Source organism: Neoarius graeffei, chromosome 2 (genome assembly GCF_027579695.1).
Source record: "Neoarius graeffei isolate fNeoGra1 chromosome 2, fNeoGra1.pri, whole genome shotgun sequence".
NCBI lineage: Eukaryota > Metazoa > Chordata > Actinopteri > Siluriformes > Ariidae > Neoarius > Neoarius graeffei.
The window spans coordinates 3189536-3209797 of record NC_083570.1 but is presented as its reverse complement, the minus strand read 5'-3'; the positions used below and the strand labels follow the sequence as shown (position 1 = coordinate 3209797).

The following is a 20262-nucleotide window of genomic DNA, read 5'->3' as shown; positions in this document are numbered from 1 at the left end:
TAAACCAACTTCATCATGGAGTAGCTTTTATTTATTTAGCTAGACATACAATCTTTTAATCAATCTAAATATCCATACATCACAAACCCAGTGGAAATATTTTGCTTTTGTAAAGGAAGTGGTAAGATTAGTTAAGCTAACTAGCAACATTAGCATAACATAAGCACAGTGTTGAGGTTGTTTGTTTGTTTTTGGTCTGTTTGTGACATCAGTAATTATGTTTTTCACTTGGATACAAATGCTAGATACAAAAAAAATTGTTGGTTTCACTGCACATTTTTGATTAGCATAACACGATTTTGCTTGCTTTAGCACACAACGCCCTCTGAATTAGCATTACCTCATTATCACGTCACTAATCTTTTGTAAATTGTTCGAATCATTAATCTTGTTTGGTTTCTGTGCTATTTTTCCCCCCACTTGTATGTAAATTTCAGGTCTGTGGTAAGTGTTATTATTTATCAGGTTCATCGTAGCATATGAAGCCGTAATTGTTAGCACACGGGTGAGGGTTGTAAATTACGTTAGCAAGACTAATATGCAAGCTCAAGGCCGTGTAAACACCCCACTGTATTAAAATTAGCTGTAAAATAGAGTCTTTGCTCAGGCTTGTTCATGTAGCTAGCTTATCACGCTAATACAGAAGCCATTCTTGTAATCAGTTTCCCTTCTCTTGTATAATTTCTCACCGGGGTAAGGAGCATTTCTCGTTTCTGTAGCCATATAAACCTTCTTGTACAAAGACGCTGTCAGATTAAAAGCACTTTAGCGCAGATCGTTGGAGGTGACCGTGCGGAAGAAAGAGAAAGCTCGACCTTGCCTATTCACCTCTCAAACACTTAGCCAGACGGTTTTTAATTTTTTTTTTTTTACACAAGAGGTTCGACGCTTTTCACTTGCAGGTAAATTTCCTAATTAACACAAGATTAGGTAATTAATCACGCACAGAGACGGGGGAAGGTCATGAGGCCGAGGTTCCGCAAGTGCGCCGGGATAAAAGCCTCTTTCGAGCATAGTCCAAGTTTAATACAATTTATTATTCTTTGTGTTAGTTTTATATATTTAGCACCAGGCTGCATTCCATTGAGAGGCGTAGCAGTGGAAATAAATCGTGTTTTTGAAGAGCACAGGTCTGAGACAGAAGCAGGGCCACAATATCCGCATCACAAACCCAACATTACATCCCACACACCGCATTACAACATACATAATTCAGTTTAAATATTTACAATATCATACATCCCACAGCACGTTTCCCGTCACAGCGACGCTAACACGTCTGGTCAAAATCTGTGAGTTTGTAACTTATCATATTAATGGAACAAAATGGACTCAAAGAACCTTGGAACATTCTTCTAATACTGAGGTCATTGGGCTTTAAGAATACAGGGCCCTTAAAAGAAAGAGCTCTCTGGGCAATGTCGGGCCATCGAAATATAGAACCTGGGAACGCAGTGCTCTTGGAACATAAGAAAGTGGGAATGTGGGAACTCTGACCTGAAAATATTCAGAACATCCTCAGAACCTGAGGAGAAAAAGGGCCTGAGAAATATAGGATCCTGGGAATAAAGCATCCTGGAACTTGAGTCCTGGGAATATAAGCTCCTGGGAATGTAGGAACAAAGGGTCCTGATAGTGTAGAGCCTGTGAAATACAGAGCCTGAGAATATCAGGCCTTGGAAAAGTAGAATCCTGGGAAGGAAGGGCCATAGGGATAAAGGGTCTTGGGAACATAGGGTGCCAGGGAACAAAGAGTCCCTAGAACTGAGGGCGCCGGGGAATAAAGGGTCCCTAGAACTGACGGCGCCAGGGAATAAAGAGTCCCTGGAACCAGAGGCTGCCAAGGAATAAAGAGTCCCTGGAACCGGAGGCCACCAGGGAATAAAGAGTCCCTAGAACCAAGGGCGCCGGGGAATAAAGAGTCCCTAGAACCGAGGGCGCCGGGGAATAAAGAGTCCCTGGAACCGAGGGCGCTGGGGAATAAAGAGTCCCTGGAACTGAGGGCACCAGGGAATAAAGAGTCCCTAGAACCGAGGGCGCCGGGGAATAAAGAGTCCCTGGAACTGAGGGCACCAGGGAATAAAGAGTCCCTGGAACCAGAGGCTGCCAAGGAATAAAGAGTCCCTGGAACCGGAGGGCACTGGGAACTTAGTGACCTTGAAATATCGGCCTCAGAAATATAAGTCCCTGAGAACCTAGGGCTCTTGATATATGGAATCTCAGAACATAGGGTCCAGGAAAAATAAGGCCATAGGAGCATAAGACCCTGGGGGTAAAGGACCTTGGGACTAAATGTTCCTGAGAGTATAAGATCCTGATAATGTAGAGTCCTTGAAATATGGAACCTGAGAACATAGTGTATTGTCAAAATAGTACCTGAGGAAGATAGGGCCTCAGAAATCAAGGGTCCTGGGAATATGTGGCACCTGAGAACATGATGCCTTAGAAAAACAGTACCTTTGGTAGAAAGGGCCTTAGGAAAATGCAGTCCTGGGAACATGGTGAACTGAGAGTATAGACAGAACCCTGGGAACATGGGGACCTGCTGTTAGCATTGGTCTGTTTTGATGCTAATATGTCTGAATGTTCTCTTAAGACCTGTATAATGAATATTCAAAACCTTTCAGCTTGAAGTTGAACATTCTGGGCATTTTTTAAAAAATTCTCTGAGATGATTAGCCTGGACCTGAAGCAAGACCTCCCACAACAACGTCTTTGTGTCCTGCTGCTTTGTACCGTGTGGGCTGCTGGGTTGTAACTTAAACAATCTCGCTAAAACGCATGCTGCTAAACCAGAGCTGTTCTGTTTATTAGAACATGATAAATGAAGCAAATTCCTGTAAACATCTAATCTCTCCAGTGTGTTCTTTGGAATCTTTTATATTCAAAACAGAGGACAGTCCTTGAGATAGCAAAGCATTTGGAGGAAAAATAATCTTCCCCCATTTCTTCTGCCCAGAACTTGTGCTTGTGTAACAGCAGGAGAACATGATAAACGTTCATGCTGCACTCCCTTACCGTCCTCCCTGCAAGTGCACTTCATCTTCCAGACGTCTTCCATACATACTCCTGAGTCCGCAAAAATCCCCTCAGAACACAAGTGCTGAGAAATTAGCGATGTCCGACTCTGTCCAAGCCTGATTTAGCCTTAAACCCTCAGTGAACAAGCTCATGATGGAACGTTCAGGAGAAGGAACCTTGAAAGGAACCGAGTCCATATTGTTGGTCATTAGTTGATATTAGCCAGGGTTTAATTCAATGCTAGTATCGTGTGTGTGTGTGTGTGTGTGTGTGTACTGTACATATGAATGTGTTAGCGTCTGTCTGATTTGATGCTACATTTCACTCCATATGGTGTTAAATGAACGTCTTGAGGTCATGAGTGAGGTCATGGGGTCAGTCAAGGTCATATGTCGAAACAGCTTTGTGTGCTACCTAGCGTGCTTCTTAAATGGAAATTAAAAGTTTTTATATAATCAATAAATAAATTGTATTCTTGAATAGTAAATTTCTAAACACACAAATTAATAAAATTGACAGATAATGCTAATGTACGTGAAAAAAATGTGTCTATTAAATATATTAGATTATGCAGGTTTGTAAATATAACGTTTGTATTATTATAGTATTTACAACAGTTAAAACACATTTATGCTCATTTTCTTGTTGAGGAAAAATGGAACTGAAACACAAGAACATGCTGGAAAAGATCTGCTTGTGTGCTAGTGCACTGGCATAGATCCGACTGCATGCTAGTACATTAGTGTAGATCCGACTGTGTGCTAGTATGTAAGCGTAGATCCGACTGCATGCTAGTACATTAGTGTAGATCTGACTGTGTGCTAGTACGTAAGCGTAGATCCGACTGTGTGCTAGTACGTAAGCGTAGATCCGACTGTGCGCTAGTACGTAAGCGTAGATCCGACTGTGCGCTAGTACGTAAGCGTAGATCCGACTGTGCGCTAGTACGTAAGCGTAGATCCGACTGTGCGCTAGTACGTAAGCGTAGATCCGACTGTGCGCTAGTACGTAAGCGTAGATCCGACTGTGCGCTAGTACGTAAGCGTAGATCCGACTGTGCGCTAGTACGTAAGCGTAGATCCGACTGTGCGCTAGTACGTAAGCGTAGATCCGACTGTGCGCTAGTACGTAAGCGTAGATCCGACTGTGCGCTAGTACGTAAGCGTAGATCCGACTGTGCGCTAGTACGTAAGCGTAGATCCGACTGTGCGCTAGTACGTAAGCGTAGATCCGACTGTGCGCTAGTACGTAAGCGTAGATCCGACTGTGCGCTAGTACGTAAGCGTAGATCCGGCTGTGCGCTAGTACGTAAGCGTAGATCCGGCTGTGCGCTAGTACGTAAGCGTAGATCCGGCTGTGCGCTAGTACGTAAGCGTAGATCCGGCTGTGCGCTAGTACGTAAGCGTAGATCCGACTGTGCGCTAGTACGTAAGCGTAGATCCGACTGTGCGCTAGTACGTAAGCGTAGATCCGACTGTGCGCTAGTACGTAAGCGTAGATCCGACTGTGCGCTAGTACGTAAGCGTAGATCCGGCTGTGCGCTAGTACGTAAGCGTAGATCCGGCTGTGCGCTAGTACGTAAGCGTAGATCCGGCTGTGCGCTAGTACGTAAGCGTAGATCCGGCTGTGCGCTAGTACGTAAGCGTAGATCCGGCTGTGCGCTAGTACGTAAGCGTAGATCCGACTGTGCGCTAGTACGTAAGCGTAGATCCGACTGTGCGCTAGTACGTAAGCGTAGATCCGACTGTGCGCTAGTACGTAAGCGTAGATCCGACTGTGCGCTAGTACGTAAGCGTAGATCCGACTGTGCGCTAGTACGTAAGCGTAGATCCGACTGTGCGCTAGTACGTAAGCGTAGATCCGGCTGTGCGCTAGTACGTAAGCGTAGATCCGGCTGTGCGCTAGTACGTAAGCGTAGATCCGGCTGTGCGCTAGTACGTAAGCGTAGATCCGGCTGTGCGCTAGTACGTAAGCGTAGATCCGACTGTGCGCTAGTACGTAAGCGTAGATCCGACTGTGCGCTAGTACGTAAGCGTAGATCCGACTGTGCGCTAGTACGTAAGCGTAGATCCGACTGTGCGCTAGTACGTAAGCGTAGATCCGGCTGTGCGCTAGTACGTAAGCGTAGATCCGGCTGTGTGCTAGTACGTAAGCGTAGATCCGGCTGTGTGCTAGTACGTAAGCGTAGATCCGGCTGTGTGCTAGTACGTAAGCGTAGATCCGACTGTGTGCTAGTACGTAAGCGTAGATCCGACTGTGTGCTAGTACGTAAGCGTAGATCCGACTGTGTGCTAGTACGTAAGCGTAGATCCGACTGTGTGCTAGTACGTAAGCGTAGATCCGACTGTGTGCTAGTACGTAAGCGTAGATCCGACTGTGCGCTAGTACGTAAGCGTAGATCCGACTGTGTGCTAGTACGTAAGCATAGATCCGACTGTGTGCTAGTACGTAAGCGTAGATCCGACTGTGTGCTAGTACGTAAGCGTAGATCCGACTGTGTGCTAGACTAGTACGTAAGCATAGATCCGACTGTGTGCTAGTACGTAAGCTTAGATCCGACTGTGTGCTAGTACGTAAGCGTAGATCCGACTGTGTGCTAGTACGTAAGCGTAGATCCGACTGTGTGCTAGACTAGTACGTAAGCGTAGATCCGACTGTGCGCTAGTACGTAAGCGTAGATCCGACTGTGTGCTAGACTAGTACGTAAGCGTAGATCCGACTGTGTGCTAGTACGTAAGCGTAGATCCGACTGTGTGCTAGTACGTAAGCGTAGATCCGACTGTGTGCTAGTACGTAAGCGTGGATCCGACTGTGTGCTAGTACGTAAGCGTAGATCCGACTGTGTGCTAGACTAGTACGTAAGCGTAGATCCGACTGTGTGCTAGTACGTAAGCGTAGATCCGACTGTGTGCTAGTACGTAAGCGTAGATCCGACTGTGTGCTAGACTAGTACGTAAGCATAGATCCGACTGTGTGCTAGTACGTAAGCATAGATCCGACTGTGTGCTAGACTAGTACGTAAGCGTAGATCCGACTGTGTGCTAGTACGTAAGCGTAGATCCGACTGTGTGCTAGTACGTAAGCGTAGATCCGACTGTGTGCTAGTACGTAAGCGTGGATCCGACTGTGTGCTAGTACGTAAGCGTGGATCCGACTGTGTGCTAGTACGTAAGCGTAGATCCGACTGTGTGCTAGTACGTAAGCGTAGATCCGACTGTGTGCTAGACTAGTACGTAAGCATAGATCCGACTGTGTGCTAGTACGTAAGCGTAGATCCGACTGTGTGCTAGTACGTAAGCGTAGATCCGACTGTGTGCTAGTACGTAAGCGTAGATCCGACTGTGTGCTAGTACGTAAGCGTAGATCCGACTGTGTGCTAGACTAGTACCTAAGCGTAGATCTGACTGTGTGCTAGTACGTAAGCGTGGATCCGACTGTGTGCTAGTATGTAAGCGTATGGTGGTGTAGTGGTTAGCACGGTTGCCTCACAGCAAGAAGGTTCTGGGTTCGAGCCCCGTGGCCGGCGAGGGCCTTTCTGTGTGGAGTTTGCATGTTCAAGTGTGTGATGAATAAAGTTGTTCTTTCTTTCTTTCTAAGTGTAGAGTCGACTGCATGCTAGCAGAATGTTATTGATCTTTTTTGACACTGGAGTTAACGTTGTTCTGATTTGATGCTAATTTATTTTAAAATGAAATATTTTAGGGCTGACATGGGACCCGGGTAACATGGACGTGCTCCCGGTTAGCTGGTTAAAATTGTCGCTCGCATTGTTTAACAGGTTTAACAGGACTGCAGATCGTTTCTCACGTTTCCCTCCGATCTCCCAGAGTTTTAGAATTCAAACAGAAACACACTTCATATCCTGTGAAACAGCTCAGCGTTCAGCCGGTCCTCGAGCGAGCAGCAGGAGCAGCGTTTCCACTCGAGCAGCCACGTTACGCTCTACATCTCTCAGAACACCCGAAACAAAGCGGGCAAAAGGGACGCGTCCCTTCAGAGGCAGCGGGAACGAGTCGCAATGTGGGTCAGTAAAGAACGGCCGAAAGGCAAGAAGGAGAGAGAGAATCTGGAAGACAGCTACGTAGCATGTTTAGCTTACAGATACAGCGTTTTATTACAGCCTCCGTTCTGTGCACACCCCACTCGTTTGTCTCATTTCACTCGGCTTTGTTTGCAGTGCATCATGGGTAGACGTCTCTACCCACACGCTAAACACGGCTAAAAATGGAATTTGATTAGCACCGCTGCTTTTAACCTTTGATAGGAAAAGGAAAAGGCAGTACAAAGGAAGCGAGAGGAAGGCTGACAGCCGAGGATTGTGGGAGAGACAGGCAGAGAGACGCGTGCTTGACAGCCATCTTGTGATGTCTCGCAGAGGGGAGTGTGACAGCGGCCATGACACGTAGCTCATTTGTTTTGATTCGCGCTGACACGCCGGCTTTCGTTTGACAACGAGAATCATCGAGAGATAATGATGTTTCCGTGTCGTCTTTCTGCTTTTCCTTTATTGACTTTTTTTTTCCCAAAGAACTTAAATCCAAAACCATGTGACCTTATCGAATTAACACAAAAACATTTCTTAAAATGTTTTTTTTTTTTTAAATCATATTACTGCACATGGAAAAAAACTCGATCGTGGCATTGATTTGATTTAAAAGTGAAATAATTAATGTGATTTTTGGATGCTCAAAAGTAAGTGCCCCCCTCTGTCTCCCTATAGACCCAGGTTGATTTTTTTTTTTTAATTTATAATTTTGTCAAAGAATAAGACAAAAGTACTTTTAAAAAAATAGTTCTGAATAAAATTGAAATAAATTTACCCACTGAGCACAAAGAAAAAAAAAAAAAAAAAAAAACATGAAAATAACACTTTCGAAAGCTGGTAATGAGCTGTCTAAATTTTTTTTTTTTGGTTCATATTCAGTCATGGAGTTTAATCCAGACCAGAGGTTCGCCGACCTGGCCGTCAGAGTCCTGTTTTTATCTGACAGAAGAGGAAGCCAGTGTGGTGTGTTCTGAGATGCTTTTCTGCTCACCACGGTTGTAGTCAAGTCACTAAACCTTGAGTCCGAGTCCAGTCTCGAAGTCCGAGTCATTAAAAAAAATTTCAAGTTGAGTCCGAGAACAAGACTCCAACCGCACCATGTGACGGTGTCTGTTCCAGCGCCACTAACATGAGTTTGTTCCTGAGGCCATCCTTAAAAAAAAATCCGTTTCCTGTTCACCGGGTGAGCAAAAAAACTTTCAGTCGGGAGGGAGGGATTTTTTTTTTTTTATATATATATGGATGGATAAGAAATCGCAATGCTGTGTTTGCTTTTTCTTTCAGTACTTTTTTATTACAAAAGCAGACACATTTAATAAAATATGACAGTTTAATCAACTGAAACTTGTACAAAAACTTTAAGTTAGCATTTTAAATGCTGACTGCAACATTTGCAAAACTTTTTTACAAAGGTACTTAAAATGTCCGATACACGGACTTTTTGTAGTTCTACAGTAAATCGAGCGTTAGGCCGAGTTCGGATGAAATTACACTATTAAAATGATTAGTTTTTCTGAATCTTTACTATTTTGTTGTTCGCTAGAATACCATTTTGCGATTTCACACTTAAGCGAATGTTTGAAAACTCTGGATCTGCTTCCTTCATGGTGGCGGACATTTTTTTGTGCCGCACGGCACAAAATCAGCAGAGCTGATTCGACAGGGCTTTCCACAAGCGCCGGCTGCCGCCCGTACAGCCGACTACACAATTAAGTCCAGCCGGCTACTTTAATGACTTATTTTTGTAGCCCACAGGCTCTAAATATTAATTTTCGATTTTAATAAATTAAATGTTTATCTAACGGACTGACAATAATGTCAAACTGACCCGCACTCATTTAAGTTGTGATTCGCGCTGTTTGTACCGATAATAACCACAAATTCCCCGCCGACTTCGTTGATCAAGGGAGAGTAACTCATCCGCGGCCCCGACATGCGGTGTGTTCGTGCACAAACCAGTCTTCTCTCGTTCAATTACGTGCTGGCATCAAAAGACACCGTTGGTTGTAAATGAACCCAAACTGAGTCGTTGGAGTGTATTTTCATACACAAATGGAGAAATGTTCGCCGAGTGTTTAATTGTGTAGCCGCCACTGCAGACCGTTGTCGTTGTTAATTCATAGCATGCTCAGCTGCGTGAATGTGTCATGCACCGAAAATAAGAGATTTACAAGCCAGGAACGCCTCATGATGCAATACGCAAGAAAAGAAAGAAGATTTACTGCCATTTTACTTTGTATTTGAGTAAAGCGAATAAATAAATGGTCTGTGGAAAATACAGTTAATCCTGGGAACTGCGTGCACAGGAGTTCATTTTGTGTTTACTCCGCCCCCCCCCTCCCCGGCTGGCTACTTATTTGTCATGGCTGGCTAGTATGAGCCTTAGTGGAAAGCCCTGGGAATGCGGAAATGTCAAGTTCGAGTTTAGATTTACGAACCCGAAAAAAATGTCGAAAACCCGGCGTTAAAAACGGCACTCACCCGGCCGGTGGACCGGAAACAGAACATTTTTTAATAATAGCCTGAACATGGCGTATGAACAGGTGAATGTGCTTCTCTTTATCAGGGAGTGTGAAGTATTCTGTCAGAGATGGTCGGGAGACGGATGGAAGTGCAAAAGGTGTGTTTATTAAGGTAAACATTCCAGAACGGCAGGCGAAATCGTAAAACAGGCGATAGGTCGAGCAAGGCTATCGTAGACTCGGCAGGATCAAAGACGAGAAACAGGAAATCAGGGATCAGGAAACCGAACAATGAAATGAGGCTCGGTAATGTGTCAGAGTGCAGCTCAATACTTCGCAAAGTAAGTGTGTTTTCACAGTTTTTTTTATACAGGTGCGCCGATTGCGCCTTAATCCTGTGCAGGTACGAGCCAAGGCGTGCACGTGTGACACTCCTCTCGCACGAAATTACTATAAAAATTAACGTAGATATAAATATCTTACGCCGCCAAATTATAATGGCACGTTACCGAAAAAATGAAGAAAAAATCCAAGTCCTCGTCTCCAGTTTGCGAGTCCGAATGCAGTTAATGCACGAGTCCGAGTCATCGGTGCTCAAGTCACAAGTCCTTAGAAAAATTACGTTTTATTATGATTGAATTATTGCAACCATAAGCAGAACAATACACCATGATGTTCAATGTACGTTAAAGACTATAAAAACAATTTTCTTCTCCATTCATCTACCCGCTTGTGCTGTGGCCGAAGGTTTTTGTGACGTATGATCACGTGACAGCGGCTCTTCCGGTTGTAGAAAATGCATATCGGAAGTCGAGCAGAAATGCCATATACTGTAATCATCACGAATATAACGATTTTGCTGAATTTAATAGATGATTTTGTATTAGTTGATGCAATTAATTCATATTTTTAATGGAAAGAAACTGATATAGCGTGCATTTATGCTTCATGTCCCATATCCTTAAATTGAGCGTAGGTGTGAATGTGAGTGTGAATGGTTGTCTGTGTCTATGTGTCAGCCCTGTGATGACCTGGCGACTTGTCCAGGGTGAACCCCGCCTTTCGCCCGTAGTCAGCTGGGATAGGCTCCAGCTCGTCCGCGACCCTGTAGAACAGGATAAAGCGGCTACAGATAATGAGATGAGATATTAAACAGTAGCTCAGTAGAGAACCGCTGTTTTTGTGTAATGGTCAAGATGAAGATAAAAGTTTGTGCGTAAAATGTGGCGTTATCTGTGGTGAAATCCAGATTGACGGGATTTTATGTGAACACTCACGGCAAATCTCTAACATAAAACGCGTCGGCTTCTAAAAGAGAAACGGATCTGAGCCTGCGAAGTCAGACGGAGAGTAAAAGTCTGGAAGAAAGGAACGAGAAAAGAGGCCGAGGCATCGGCTCTCAGGAGGCCAGGTCTGATCTGGAAACCCGCGCCCAGGATTCACGGCAGTGTTTGTTTGCTTGACATGCTGGATTATTTAAACGCCTTTGATTGGCTGCGCCGTCTAATCAAGACGCTGAGACTAATTACCGAGCTTGGATTCGGGCCTGAACCAACACAACAGAGGGAAAGAGAGATGAAAAATGGGATGCACGTCTGAAATTATTCATCAGAACGTTTCCAGTCTCTTGTTTTCCTGCCAGAGAGAGAAAACAACTTCTTGGCCAAAACACTTCATTTCTTAACCCGAATCCGTTCGTCTCCGCACTTCTGAAAGACAGCGGCGTCTTTGTTTGTGTTCCATGTTAAATAAAGACTCAGGATCGCGTCTCCGCGTCTCCAGGGGTGTATTCCACCACAGCGCCACTCCTATTCCGCATCCTGATTCATTTTCCATGACAGGTTTATATTACCTGCGCTTTCTAATACGTCATCGTTTCCTTAGCAACAGCTCGTTCACGGCGACGAGTACGGCAGACGCTAAACAGATCACAAACCGGTTTCAGAAATCGATGCTTGTTGAACGTTGATGGAAGGAGTCTCCAGTGTCGGAGGTAAAACGTGCTTCTTGGTCACGTGATCAGGTGTGTTTTTTAAAGCGAAAATGTTTGCGTTTATACAGTGGCGCTTGAAAGTTTGTGAACCCTTTAGAATTTTCTATATTTCTGCATAAATATGACCGAAAACATCATCAGATTTTCACACAAGTCCTAAAAGTAGATAAAGAGAACTCAGTTAAACAAATGAGACAAAAATATTATACTTGGTCATTTATTTATTGAGGAAAATGATCCAATATTACATATCTGTGAGTGGTGTGACCCGCTTGTGCAGCAATAACTGCAACTAAACGTTTGCGGTAACTGTTGATCAGTCCTGCACACCGGCTTGGAGGAATTTTAGCCCGTTCCTCCGTACAGAACAGCTTCAACTCTGGGATGTTGGTGGGTTTCCTCACATGAACTGCTCGCTTCAGGTCCTTCCACAACATTTCCATTGGATTAAGGTCAGGACTTTGACTTGGCCATTCCAAAACATTCACTTTATTCTTCTTTAACCATTCTTTGGTAGAACGACTTGTGTGCTTAGGGTCGTTGTCTTGCTGCATGACCCACCTTCTCTTGAGATTCAGTTCATGGACAGATGTCCTGACATTTTCCTTTAGAATTCGCTGGTATAATTCAGAATTCATTGTTCCATCAATGATGGCAAGCCGTCCTGACCCAGATGCAGCAAAACAGGCCCAAACCATGATACTACCACCACCATGTTTCACAGATGGGATAAGGTTCTTATGCTGGAATGCAGTGTTTTCCTTTCTCCAAACATAATGCTTCTCATTTAAACCAAAAAGTTCTATTTTGGTCTCATCCGTCCACAAAACATTTTTCCAATAGCCTTCTGGCTTGTCCACGTGATCTTTAGCAAACTGCAGATGAGCAGCAATGTTCTTTTTGGAGAGCAGTGGCTTTCTCCTGGCAACCCTGCCATGCACACCATTGTCATTCAGTGTTCTCCTGATGGTGGACTCATGAACATTAACATTAGCCAATGTGAGAGAGGCCTTCAGTTGCTTAGAAGTTACCCTGGGGTCCTTTGTGACCTCGCCGACTATTACACGCCTTGCTCTTGGAGTGACCTTTGTTGGTCGACCACTCCTGGGGAGGGTAACAATGGTCTTGCATTTCTTCCATTTGTACACAATCTGTGTGACTGTGGATTGGTGGAGTCCAAACTCTTTAGAGATGGTTTTGTAACCTTTTCCAGCCTGATGAGCATCAACAACGCTTTTTCTGAGGTCCTCAGAAATCTCCTTTGTTCGTGCCATGATACACTTCCACAAACATGTGTTGTGAAGATCAGACTTTGATAGATCCCTGTTCTTTAAATAAAACAGGGTGCCCACCTGACTCTAATTAACTGCTAATCCTAGAGGTTCACATACTTTTGCCACTCACAGATATGTAATACTGGATCATTTTCCTCAATAAATAAATGACCGAGTGTAATATTTTTGTCTCATTTGTTTAACCGGGTTCTCTTTATCTACTTTTAGGACTTGTGTGAAAATCTGATGATGTTTTCAGTCATATTTATGCAGAAATGTATAGAAAATTCTAAAGGGTTCACAAACTTTCAAGCACCACTGTAGCTGCTATAACGCAAGTGAGAACAGGAACCGAGCTGCTTCACAGAACAGGAAGTGATGAAATGAAATGAAATGAAATGATGCGGTGGGGTTCAATTCGTAAAACAGAACGTCGACGTTTCCGATTTTTTTTTTGAGAAAAACAGCAGTGTTGCGTTCAAAGACTTTTAAAAAAAAAAAAATGATGTGAACAATAACATAAGTAAATAACTCGGTAAGCAAAAGCATTTACAGCTGCAGTTGATTTGTGGTCCGATGTTTAACGTCAACTCTGTTTATTTCCACTGCGCGCACAAATTCATTCTTTTCTTTTCATCGCCGCGTCTCTGAACCCAAACATACGCCGCTGTGACAATCTGAAAACACACACAGCGTTTTACTTTTCTTCTTTTTTTTCATTTCCTTCTACAAACTTTACGCCTCTTTTATTGAAGCAGCGCGGTGTGAGGAAGTGTGTGTGTGTGTGTGTGTGTGTGTGTGTGTGTGTGTGTTTGTAGTGTAACAGCAGGTTTCACACGTTCACTCAGATTTTTTTTTTTTGAGCAAGAGCGAGACGGAGAACAAAAAAAACGATGAAGAAAGACAAGTCGCACTACAGAAGGCAGCTAAAGCCCACAGCGGGGTGGAAACATGAACACACACTCACTGGCTTTAAAAGCACGCTGCGGTGTAGCGTTACAACCGCGACACTGTGATTAAGGTTAGACACTCAACACCAGCTCTCGCCACTAATCACGCTGTGGAACACACACACACACACACACACACACCGCGGCTCAGTGCTCTAACAACAGCTGCCCGGGTGTTAACGCTCAGCGCGTTTTTGAGATTAGAGTGACAGAAGAACTTTGAGATAACACGGAGTAAAATATTTTAACTGGGTGTGGCCTAATATTCTAATGAGCACAATGACGTCATCTCTTTGTCTGAGATTCTGATTGCAACATCGCTCAAACTACCAAGTTTACACACACACACTCTGTCTTTGTCTGTCTCTGTTTGTCTGTCTTTCTCTCTGTCTGTCTCACTTTCTTCGTCTCTCTGTCTCTCTGTCTGTCCTCTCTTACTTGCTCTCTTTGTCTGTCTCTGTCTCTCTCTCTTTGTCCATCTGTGTTTCTCTCTCTCTCTCTCTCTCTCTGTCTGTCTGTCCCTCTCTCTCTCTCTCTCTCTCCCTTCAGTGTTGTTGATGAGGGTGTTTTGTAATCAGCACATGGCGTTTGGGGCCACTGAACGTTCCACACTTCGATTTCGCTTTAACAACACTGGGAGAGGTGTGTGTGTGTGTGTGTGTGTGTGTGCGCGCGTGTTGATGGCCAATCTGGTGCGTTTGTGTTTGGAGTGTAATGTTGCATGTTTCTCGTTTTTTTCAGATCCTCAAATCTCGACTCAGTGATTTCACTCCCGCTGATTCACACACTGATTTTTGAACCTACTCACCTTTCCCTGTCTGTTCGTACTATATAGTACAGTACATGCTACGTAATATAACCTACAGTATTATAGTGGCACTACACACCAGAAAAAAATATACATATATATATATATATATATATATATATACAGTGGGGCAAAAAAGTATTTAGTCAGCCACCAATTGTGCAAGTTCTCCCACTTAAAAAGATGAGAGAGGCCTGTAATTTTCATCATAGGTACACTTCAACTATGAGAGAATGGGGGAAAGAATCCAGGAAATCACATTGTAGGATTTTTAATGAATTAATTGGTAAATTCCTCGGTAAAATAAGTATTTGGTCACCTACAAACAAGCAAGATTTCTGGCTCTCACAGACCTGTAACTTCTTCTTTAAGAGGCTCCTCTGTCCTCCACTCGTTACCTGTATTAATGGCACCTGTTTGAACTCGTAAGACACCTGTCCACAACCTCAAACAGTCACACTCCAAACTCCACTATGGCCAAGACCAAAGAGCTATCAAAGGACACCAGAAACAAAATTGTAGACCTGCACCAGGCTGGGAAGACTGAATCTGCTATAGGTAAGCAGCTTGGTGTGAAGAAATCAACTGTGGGAGCAATTATTAGAAAATGGAAGACATACAAGACCACTGATAATCTCCCTCGATCTGGGGCTCCACGCAAGATCTCACCCCGTGGGGTCAAAATGATCACAAGAACGGTGAGCAAAAATCCCAGAACCACACGGGGGGACCTAGTGAATGACCTGCAGAGAGCTGGGACCAAAGTAACAAAGGCTATCATCAGTAACACACTACGCCACCAGGGACTCAAATCCTGCAGTGCCAGACGTGTCCCCCTGCTTAAGCCAGTACATGTCCAGGCCTGTCTGAAGTTTGCTAGAGAGCATTTGGATGATCCAGAAGAGGATTGGGAGAATGTCATATGGTCAGATGAAACCATTTTGATAAAAACTCAACTTGTCGTGTTTGGAGGAGAAAGAATGCTGAGTTGCATACAAAGAACACCATACCTACTGTGAAGCATGGGGGTGGAAACATCATGCTTTGGGGCTGTTTTTCTGCAAAGGGACCAGGACGACTGATCCGTGTAAAGGAAAGAATGAATGGGGCCATGTATCATGAGATTTTGTGTGAAAACCTCCTTCCATCAGCAAGGGCATTGAAGATGAAACGTGGCTGGGTCTTTCAGCATGACAATGATCCCAAACACACCGCCCGGGCAACGGAGTGGCTTCATAAGAAGCATTTCAAGGTCCTGGAGTGGCCTAGCCAGTCTCCAGATCTCAACCCCATAGAAAATCTTTGGAGGGAGTTGAAAGTCCGTGTTGCCCAGCGACAGCCCAAAACATCACTGCTCTAGAGGAGATCTGCATGGAGGAATGGGCCAAAATACCAGCAACAGTGTGTGAAAACCTTGTGAAGACTTACAGAAAACGTTTGACCTCTGTCATTGCCAACAAAGGGTATATAACAAAGTATTGAGATGAACTTTTGTTATTGACCAAATACTTATTTTCCACCATAATTTGCAAATAAATTCTTTAAAAATCAGACAATGTGCTTTTCTGGAATTGTTTTTCTCATTCTGTCTCTCATAGTTGAAGTGTACCTATGATGAAAATTACAGGCCTCTCTCATCTTTTTAAGTGGGAGAACTTGCACAATGGGTGACTGACTAAATACTTTTTTGCCCCACTGTATGTATGTATGTATGTATATCTATATATAAAACAAAAGTTATTATTTTGGGTGGCACGGTGGTGTAGTGCTTAGCGCTGTTGCCTCACAGCAAGAAGGTCCGGGTTCGAGCCCCGTGGCCGGCGAGGGCCTTTCTGTGCAGAGTTTGCATGTTCTCCCCGTGGGTTTCCTCCGGGTGCTCCGGTTTCCCCCACAGTCCAAAGACATGCAGGTTAGGTTAACTGGTGACTCTAAATTGAGCGTAGGTGTGAATGTGAGTGTGAATGGTTGTCTGTGTCTATGTGTCAGCCCTGTGATGACCTGGCGACTTGTCCAGGGTGTACCCCGCCTTTCGCCCGTAGTCAGCTGGGATAGGCTCCAGCTTGCCTGCGACCCTGTAGAACAGGATAAAGCGGCTAGAGATAATGAGATGAGATCTCTGTGTTTACTAAACCGTTATAATGCCATTGTTGTCTTACTAATAATTAAAAAAAATCTTTTCGACTCTAATCAGTGAAATATATTGCACACTCTCTCCTCCAGGTTCTTATATGATGGTGGACTCGTCCCAGCATGACCCCGGGGAGAAAGCACGTCTTCAGCTCCCTCTGATGAAGGAGAACGACACGCATTGCATCGACTTTAACTACCTACTGTACAGCGCCGATGGGTCCAGTCCCGGAACACTGAACGTACTGGTCAAGGTGAATAAAGGACCTGTGGCCAATCCCATCTGGAACATCAGCACACACACTGGGAACACGTGGAGGAAGGCGGAGCTTGCCGTCAGCACCTTCTGGCCCAACGAGTACCAGGTACATTATTACACCCGTTTACTCCGTCCAACACACGAACACTCGCAATCACCATCACCCAGGTACCGGATAAATTGATTCGTATCGTCTGTAAGACTTCACCATCAAACACCAACACTCGCCATGAAATGACTAGGAGTCAGATCTGAGGAACCTCATTGGCCAAGTGTTCAGGAAGTGCAAGTGTTTTCAACCAAACACCATTTAGTCCCAACAAACGGCATTCAACAATAATAATAATGGATGACTTCGCGTTTGTTTCTTCTCGTCGCTTAAAAATGGCGATCTTTCGCGGTCTTACTGTTGTTGGTCTTAACAACTCCGCCCCCCCGCTGACGTAAGCAGTTCTTTCCACTGGCCCAGTTGGTGCTAGCCTGGAACCGTTTTTTCTGGCCCCAGAGCCAGTTCTTTGTCAGTGGAAACAGAAAACCCGGTTCCAAACTAAGCACTGGCCCCGAATCAGCCCTGGAACTGCTTTGGTGGAAAAGGGGCATGTGTGATGGTCCATCCCAGACGCCTCCGAGCCCAGAGACGTCGACGCCGCTACTTCTGTACACAGTTAACATAAGACTTCCTTTTTCCACAGTGTTTGTGGATGTAACTCCGTATTGTAGCTTGATAAAAGGTTTTCCAGAGTGATCCCGAGCCCATGTGGTTCTATCAGCTGTAGATGGATGACGGTTCTTGATGCAGTGAGGGATCGGAGATCACGGGGGTTCAGATTAGGCTTGAGCCCTTTGCCCTTTTCGCACTGAAATTCCTCCAGATTCCTTGAATTGTTTTGTTTAATGATATTCAGCACCGTAGAGGGTGAAGTATCCAAATCCCTTCCTGTCTTTCTTTGAGGAACATTGTTTTTAAACATTTCAATAATTTGCTCTTAAATTAATTGATAAACTGGAGATCCTCGGCCCGTCTTTACTCCTTAAAGGTCCCATGGCATGAAATTTTCACTTTCTGAGGTTTTTTAACGTTAAAATGAGTTCCTCTGACCTTCTTAAGTCACCCCAGTGGCTAGAAATTTCATAATGTGTAAACCAAACTATGCCCAACATTTGAGAATGGCGCGTCAAAACGGTGCGTTGATAAGCTCTTCCCTTTACTACGTCAGCAAGGGAGACGATCCCCACACCCCCCCTCTGGATTCCCACCCACTGTATGGATTGCCCCGCCCAGCTCAAAATTTGCCACCAAACATGGAAATTGCGCTGTACATGGATGTGACAACACAGAAAAGAGTCTGTTTTTCCTGCCGACGGGAGAGCCCCTGAAGACGCAGTGGCTTCATTTTATTTACTCCAATAATACGCCGTCGAGTCTACCTAAGACGGTGTATGTTTGTCGGAAGCATTTTCCTGATGAATGTTTCCACAACTTGGGACAGTACAGGGCAGGTTTTGCACATCAACTGTCACTGAAGCCTGGGTCCGTACCAAGCATCCCTGCCGCATCAGCAACAAACACCGAACAAGTAAGTGTAGAACTGTTAAGTCGTTTTGCCGTGTTTTAAAATCGGTGCGTTAGCCTAGCAATGGCTACATTAGCTGTGCAGCTAACCGCTGTGCAAAAATAGTTGAGTTTTACAAATGACTTCGTGTAGATACATTTTGTATCCAGCACGATAGGGATATGATGAAGTATGGTGGCTATTTATATCAGCATGTGGACATTTTGTCAAGCAAACCAGGATATAGCCTAAAATCACTACCTTTGTGTAAACACAGACTCGGTTTGATCGCGAACTTTATAACGGGAAACATAACCAGCCCAATAATTCCCGTTTCCAGACATAACATTTCAAACTCACCATTCTGATACGTCCTGCTGAAGTCGGTGATTTACAGTTTGTTCAACTGCTTGTGCTTCTGCTTCGGGGTCGGACTCCGGGTCAAAAGCGAAAGCTTGGACTGTTGCTTGACCTGCCATTGCTACTGTTCACACACAGGTAGCATGCCTGCAGCTTGGTCAAGCCCCCCCATGGCCCGCCCCCACCCTCTACCCTCCCCCGCCTCCATTAGTCTGGTTAACATCAGACCATATCACAAGTGAAATATGGTCTGGAATCCACCTATTGAATTTCTCGTAGGGGAGGTGTGGTTTACGATTGTCAACGGCCGTTGCGAATGTCTATCATTTGGCGTATACGTAGCCCATGGCCAATCATGGCAGTTGTACCCGGTGACGTAGTTAGAGCGACGAAGAAAGACTGAAACGCCAAACGCTGTTCTTTTTTTAAAACAAACTTTCGCTCTAAACTATTCAGAACAGTGTCTAAAGCTCGATCGAAAGTTTGGTTCGTATCGCTCGCCGCCATGTTAAATGTGATCCGTAAACAGTCCCAAATAAACTACAAGCTTCCGTTTGTCGAGTAGTACGCGTCACCGTCTTTCCACCCCTCCCCACTCTCTGATTGGCTCCCTAACTCAGGCGAGCCTTTAGACCAGAGTTTCCATGCTGTCTTTTCAGATCGGAACAATTGTGCAAAGCAGCATGGGATTTCCCAGGCTACGCCTCCATGCTTCTCATTAGCAAAACGACGCACTGGGAAAAGCGCTGAAATGGGGCTTTCTCCCAGGAGGCTATATCTACGTGCCGAGGGTTCATTTCGAGAAAGGCTGCGGATATAACATCCGGAAACCTCCACGAGCCCGTTTAAAGCATCAACAAACCACCATGCCATGGGGCCTTTAACAACTCGGTCTTTCCTGGAGACTGATTTTGTACCAAATCATGATTATAGTCACCTGCTGACATCACATCGTTATTTAATTGTTTTACCTCATTACTAGTCCTAAATTACCCCTGTTTTTTTTTCCCCCAATACATCCCAACGTTTTCTGATTTGGGAATTGATTGGTTGGCTGGTTGGCGTTCATCTGATTTGATGAAGTTTACCAAAGTAACCAGTTTGACAGCACGTCGTCCAACACCTTGGTCTTTGCCAAAATAGCATAATGTGTAACGCTGTGTATGAGAACTTGGTGTGCGTGTGTGTAATTAGACAATTTATGCAATTAGATTATTTGCATTGGAAACGCCACATGGCTGTCAAGCTCTTCACACTCTCAAAGAGCTGCTCACACACACTTACAGTTAATCATGTGCTCAAAACGCTACTCTGGGTCAATTATGTTTTACACGTGCACACCCTACTCTCGCTCGATCTCTCGGCCTCTTCTGTTCGCCCTAATTATATTCATTACAATGAATATTCGTC

At 44.5% G+C, this 20262-nt stretch overlaps 1 protein-coding gene across 6 annotated transcripts in view; it reads left to right on the top strand.

Moving 5' to 3' along the window:
* ptprk (protein tyrosine phosphatase receptor type K) overlaps nt 1–20262 on the top strand; it is a 229055-nt gene that overhangs the window by 59180 nt on the left and 149613 nt on the right. For all 6 annotated transcript variants that reach the window (XM_060913569.1, XM_060913567.1, XM_060913566.1 and 3 more), the window contains one exon: nt 16774–17045. In XM_060913569.1, coding sequence (XP_060769552.1) covers nt 16774–17045 — 272 coding nt within the window. The remainder of the gene's footprint in view (nt 1–16773; nt 17046–20262) is intronic.